Genomic DNA, 6198 nt, shown 5'->3' with positions numbered 1-6198 from the left:
TTTTGCCCCCACATTGGCAACTCGGCTACGTCGGATCCCCCGAAAATTAAGAGAGCCCGCCCATTACCGCGAGCAGCTCTAATTGCCCCCTCTTATCAGCGAGTTCGACGTGCAATGGCCCGGGGATGGGCGAGATGGCGGATAACTCGCCGATAAGACTCGCGAAACTGCCTCCGCTTTATTTTGCCGGCTGGTTTTGCAGAGCTTCTCCTTAGCTCGGCCGTCTAGTTGCGATCTCATATCGCGTAGCGGGCACACTCTGTCGCTGACGCGGGGCGCGTGGTCGTTTGCAGGTGTGCTGGGCAATAGCGAGGCCTTCGCTGCGCATGATCCTGCTTACCGCGCAAGATTCGATACGGCGGAACACCTTCCGCGGGCTTAATTGTTGCTGTCGATAAGAGTTGATTATAATGGCGCGGATCCGCGAGGAGGTTTCACGCGAGAATTTTCCGTCGCGATGAAAAATCGCCAGGGACGAGATTATTATCGCGAAACTTGCCTCGTGAGAGTCTAATTTCGTGAAATTAATGAGAAAATAATTTAAATTTCTTTTCGTGATTTGTTTCCACTAGTGGGCAAATTTTAATGTTATCTATTTTAATACATTTACCATAAATATTATTTACCTATTTATATACATATATATATAAATACATATATAAATACATATATATATATATATAAATAGGTAAATAATATTTATGGTAAATGTATTAAAATAGATAACATTAAAATTTGCCCACTAGTGGAAACAAATCACGAAAAGAAATTTAAATTATTTTCTCTATATATATATATATTTTATTTTATATATATATATTTATATACGTATTATTAGCTATTATTTATATATACGTATTACTTAGTTTCAATGAATTTTCACATCAATTACATTATATCTTTTTTGAGAAACACGGAAGCAAAAAACAAGAGAAATGGTATCAATTGAACGAAAAGTTTCAAACTCAACGATTCAACAATCCAATTAATAGATCTATATGAATCCCACACTGTGCGGGATATTTCACCTAAAAATTATAAAAACAGAGGAAACTCCTCGAGACAAAACTCTCACATGAAACGCGAGTATATATTCTGTTAACGGAAGTTCGTAGCGCTTATTGCACCATTAAACTTTTGTTCGAAACACTTTTTTCTGTCTCTTGTACTTTGAGAGTTATACGCGAAAAACTGCAAGTGCCAATTTGAGTTTGAAGTTAGTTTTCACCCCCTTAAATGGCGATAGGGCCCAAATGAAAGGCACCGTTTTTCTTGTTTTGAATCACTCTAAAAACCCACAGAGTTGCGTTACAATCGGTGAGTCCGGGTTCGCGGTGTTCTCTTGCAAGAGGCATTCATATGTTTTGAGGACGTGCATCTGGAGATGTTATTAGTGATGCGTTACTCAGTACTCGTTATGTACTCTTCTGGCGCTATGAGCTGGCTAATTTTCGTCCCAACTCATTTCACAGTCATGAACTCGTCTGAACTCCCTTTAAAGTTAGCTACAACCTCGCATTATGCAAAAGAGATGTACGCAAATGTTTGCAATTAATATGCAAAAATATGTCGACGACTTTGGAATCATCTTGGGAGAGTTTTTTTTTATCGCAATAAAATATTTTTAATACAGCAGACATGCTGATATTTTGCAAACAAAGCGATTAATCGTTCATCGACAACCTTGCCGTCGAACTTCAGGGATACATTGCCAATTGAAACAACCCTTGCACATTGCATTCTTGGTAAAATTAGCTCCGACGATTGAGCGGTGTATGTCAGACGGTTCGTTCTTACACCTTTCTGATTTGATAGAAGAGTTTGGCCATCCCTGGCCCGGTTTTATAGAGGAACGACTGTCTATCGTGCTCGATCGGGACTGGAAAGTTCGACTCGCGATGCTTGCCAAGAAATTTTCGAGGCCCCATTCCGCGATCAAGGCGATTGATGGACGGTCGATTTGCCCGTGATGCGAGGAATGGGATCACAAGTGGTGGTACTATTTACCTAACACCACTGGAACCCCCGACTTTTACCCCTTCGTGGTCACACGTGGAGTGTCGCACCCCAGAATACGTATTCTCCAACATCTCTGTACCTTTTTAGACCTTGATAATAAAATTTAAAAAAAAAATTGGCGAACCTTACCCAGAAAGAAATGTTTTTATCCGCAACTATTTTTTCAACACACAAATTTCAAAGTATCAAAATTTACATTTCTAGAAAAAGTTATCATTCAACAGTTAAAAATTAAAAAAAAACGAAAATGGAAATTTAAAACTGAAAGCGTGACCATGGAGGGTTAATACTCATTCGATATTTCCTCTATTATTCCAGGCAAATATAGTGGATTCCCTTTTCCAAGTTACTCAATGAACTACAGAGAAAAGAGGAAAGCAATTAGAGAATCGAAAAAGAAAGTACGACGGGTCAAGAAAGACCCAAGGCATTTGCAATTAGCAGGGTGAAGCGTGCATCGCACCACCTGCTACACACTTTCAACCACTTTTAAAAATATTTATAAACCGAGCGCTGCGGACGTGGATTTCTAAATTTCCAGAGAATGTCAAGCGAGAATATGTTCGCCTCTTTCCTCGAGGATTCGTTCGCTGACATCGACGGGGATGTTGAAAGTTACTCGTCGAAGTTGAAGATATCCTTTTAAATAGTTTCGTCGCTGTATCCAAGAAGCCGTGAATTTTCACGCATTCTTCCTTAACACTGTAATCCTCACGATGCCTTGGAAACCCTTAGCCAGAGCTTCGACGAGACGTTGCTGCAGCAAGCTCTGCAAGATTGCTTACCCTCCTGCCCAGACAACTTGCTGGACGAGCAAGTTTTCAAGGAAACGCTCCCTGTCGCGCATCGTCTTCTGCTCGAGGTAAATCTCAAGTGAAACTACTTCGAAAGTCAATATAGAAGCCGATTCCAGAAACTAGGCCAATCTACAGCCCTTTTCTCAGCGGTAGAGAAAACAGTTTTTGCACGTTGCAGGTAAACGAGTGCATGCTTCTAAGGAAGCGCAATCGTAGAGAAATAGAGCAGGGGTGACCGGGGTTGGTTGGTCGCAAGGGGTAGTTTGACTAATTGTTAATAACTTCGCACCGACATGTGCTCTACTGCGGAAGTATTTACTGTAGAAAGAAGTCACTTCTACTGTGCCATGCATTTACGGCCGACCCTCCGATCGCACGTTTTTTAATAATAAACTGAAAATATTTTCAGCCTAAACATAAATTACAATGTATCTATAACGTAACGAAATTTAAACAAAAAATAAAAATCGCTTTGCAAATAACAATTTAAACCAAAATAACAACTTAAACCTTATTAACGTTATTAGCCAACCAGCCCCGGTCATTTTGACATTATAATGAAACAACTCTTGTGACATTGTGTTAGTTTATTACAATTGAGATAAGTTGCTGATAACATTTTCTTAACTAATTGTACTATAGTCAACCTACCCCATACTGTAAATCTACCCCGATGATGGGGCTGGTTGACCAGCATGCAAGGTGCTAGAAAAATATTAAAATACTTTAATTGTTGTCACATTAAGTTAACTTTAATAATAGAATTAGATAGCCAAACGTATGGCTTATCAAATATACTAACTAGTTTAATGATATTTCTTCCACATAATTCGTTAAAAAATCAAACACTGAAAAACTGGCCTACCAACCCCGATCTCCCCTACCTTAAATTAATACTGCGACGTTTCCTTCCGACGTATTCGTCTCTAACTTCACTTGGGAAGGAACCGTACCCCCCCAATGACTCCTAGAATCATCATGTACGATCTAAACTTATGTTCTCCGATCTATCCTCCTTTGTAAGGCTTTCAAACGGATCGACGAAATCATACCCGCGGCTGTGCAGCAAGTGACTTCGGAGGACGTAAAGCGGCAGTTGCTTGTTTGCCACGGGTTGCTGATCGTGTGGCAGAGATCTATGGAGCGCGTGTCGAAGCTTCGCAAAACCCCGGCGACAGATCTGAAAGCCTTATCGGAAAGCGTGCCAGCCACGGTTAAAGCGATATTCCAGCATTGCAGAATGAGGTAAATAAGAATGTAGATGTTTAGTGAACTGTGCCCGAGCTATTGGCGAGAACTGATGTTGACTTTAAGCCGGGTGGCGAATCGATGCCGCTCCACGTGACAGAAGGGGTGAATTTTCTTTACAGCCAGACATTGTACGGAACTTTATTCGAGGGCGTATCGGAGAAATTAACGGGTCTCTTTCGCAAGGCGAAAACGATCTTGAATCTATTCCTAGCCACTTTGGACGGTGTAATCGTTTTCGGCACGGATACGGAATCGGAAACGGGGCTGTTGGTAAAAGGTGAGCGATCCTATTACGTCTTAACGATTCTTTAACCCGGAGCCATTTTTCGCGCTTTTATCGAATACAAAGAGGCGGGATATCGTCGCCCGGTCGGTTCCATTTTCTGCGTCGTTTTCACAATAACCACCCCTTCGGCTCGACGTAGGTAACCTTTCATACGGATCGTCATTGACGCGGTGCGACCCTTCGAGGAATCTTCTAGTGGCTTGCAAATGAATGTCTGTAGGGTAAAGGACCCAGTTACTAACACCTGACTAATTACTGCCGCCTTAAGCTACTTTACTTAAAACAACGAATAAATAAACGTTGCAAAGTCATACACAAAAAGAATTATGTAATTCAACCTATAACACTAGTTTATAAAATCCAAGCACTTATTTTTTATCCAGACTCCACTATGAAATTCTTATGTAAGGTGGTCCCCTAAACTCAAAAATTGACATGAAAAAAAATCCTATGGATACGCTTTTCAGATATCGCTCGATGAATATTTTGGTAATTTTTTAAGAAGACCACCCGACGTTTCTGGCCATATCTTGCGTTAGAGTTGACCGATTTGATCGCGACGATTCTTAAATTAAAGGCAATTAAATTGCGTTCGATTCGTTCTTACAGTGTTTTCCAATCGGACCAATAGTTTAGGCGGAATCGAGCGAAACTTAAGAACAATGTAATGTTTTGGGGCCGAAATTGAAATCGAAAATTCAGTACATAGCCTGGAAGACATAGAAATTATCCTGTGACGTCCAGTTTCTTATTTTTTTACGTAGAGTGCGCACCTTTACGAAGAAAATACGCCCAATTTCAGCAAAATCCATGCTGAAATAAGGAAGTTATGAGCGATAGAGTGGGAGTGCCTATTTTCAATTTTTCCCCTATTTTGCATTTCTTCCCGTTTTTTGGCGAATTACGTATTTGTCTTCAATGAAAACAAATTTAAATATATTTTATTTTATTTTACATCATTTTTTGAAAACAATTCTGGCTCTTTCTGTTTCTTTTGCCCGCATTGAGATCAGTTTCTCTTACAAGGAACCAGTTGTAGTCTCCCATCATTGATTCATCTCAGAATCCTTGATAGCGTTTCTCAATAGTTTTCATCTGCTGATGAAATCTCTCGCCATGTTCGTCGCTTACAACGCCAAGATTTGTTGGGAAGAAATCCAAATATTTTCAAGATATTGTGCTTGAAGAAACTATAAAAATCGATTTTTCGAAAATTCCTAAGTAGGTCTCCCACCTTAAGGGGGTGTTCACGTCTAGATTTCTTGCCTTTCTTTTAGGGACGACGCATAAAAGAACTACGCACTGTGTTCATTAACGTTTGAGTAAGTTTTAAAAAAAATTTCAGCTGTATACATATAGTAATAATTAGAGAATAAAGGATTCCCTCCTCTCTAGACGAGAACAACCCCTTCACGGCTCTTACTTGCTTCATAACGATTCCTTGTTACTAACTGCTCAGGATAGAGTACATATTTTTTCATATTTATTTCGTCATTATATCATGCAAATATAGTGATCGATGGGATTGGATCTCTGGTCACTATCGCGCACGAATTGGACTTGAAGACGTACGTGGACGCGTCCAAAACTTTCGACAAATTGGCCATTACGTATCAGCACGATGTAATGCGAGTTCAGCCGACCTGCGTTACTTTGCACCTCGAAAAAATGACCAGAAATGTGTCTTCGATGCTTCTATCGCTTCAGGTATGTTTCAGCTGGAATCGAGTCGCCATATTCTAAAAATCTGAAATCGAAGGAAAATACAATCTGTTATAAACTGACTCTATCATTGACGGACCATAAGCTGCAAGAATTTTTAAGCTGAAGATTGCTTTTATACAC

General features: G+C 40.1%; 1 protein-coding gene across 6 annotated transcripts in view; it reads left to right on the top strand.

Annotated features, from left to right (window-relative positions):
• Nucleotides 1–6198, top strand: part of LOC143366968 (FIGNL1-interacting regulator of recombination and mitosis) — a 42779-nt gene that overhangs the window by 27831 nt on the left and 8750 nt on the right. For 5 of the 6 annotated variants that reach the window (XM_076808526.1, XM_076808489.1, XM_076808507.1 and 2 more), the window contains exons 2-6: nt 2561–2653; nt 2735–2881; nt 3841–4061; nt 4187–4344; nt 5867–6060. In XM_076808526.1, the coding sequence (XP_076664641.1) occupies nt 2564–2653; nt 2735–2881; nt 3841–4061; nt 4187–4344; nt 5867–6060 (810 nt within the window). In that variant the 5' untranslated portion in view covers nt 2561–2563. The remainder of the gene's footprint in view (nt 1–2560; nt 2654–2734; nt 2882–3840; nt 4062–4186; nt 4345–5866; nt 6061–6198) is intronic. The other variant, XM_076808516.1, reaches the window with a different exon arrangement.

Source organism: Andrena cerasifolii, chromosome 1, assembly GCF_050908995.1.
Source record: "Andrena cerasifolii isolate SP2316 chromosome 1, iyAndCera1_principal, whole genome shotgun sequence".
NCBI lineage: Eukaryota > Metazoa > Arthropoda > Insecta > Hymenoptera > Andrenidae > Andrena > Andrena cerasifolii.
Note: the sequence above shows the minus strand (reverse complement) of the source record. Positions and strands in the feature narration are given on the sequence as shown.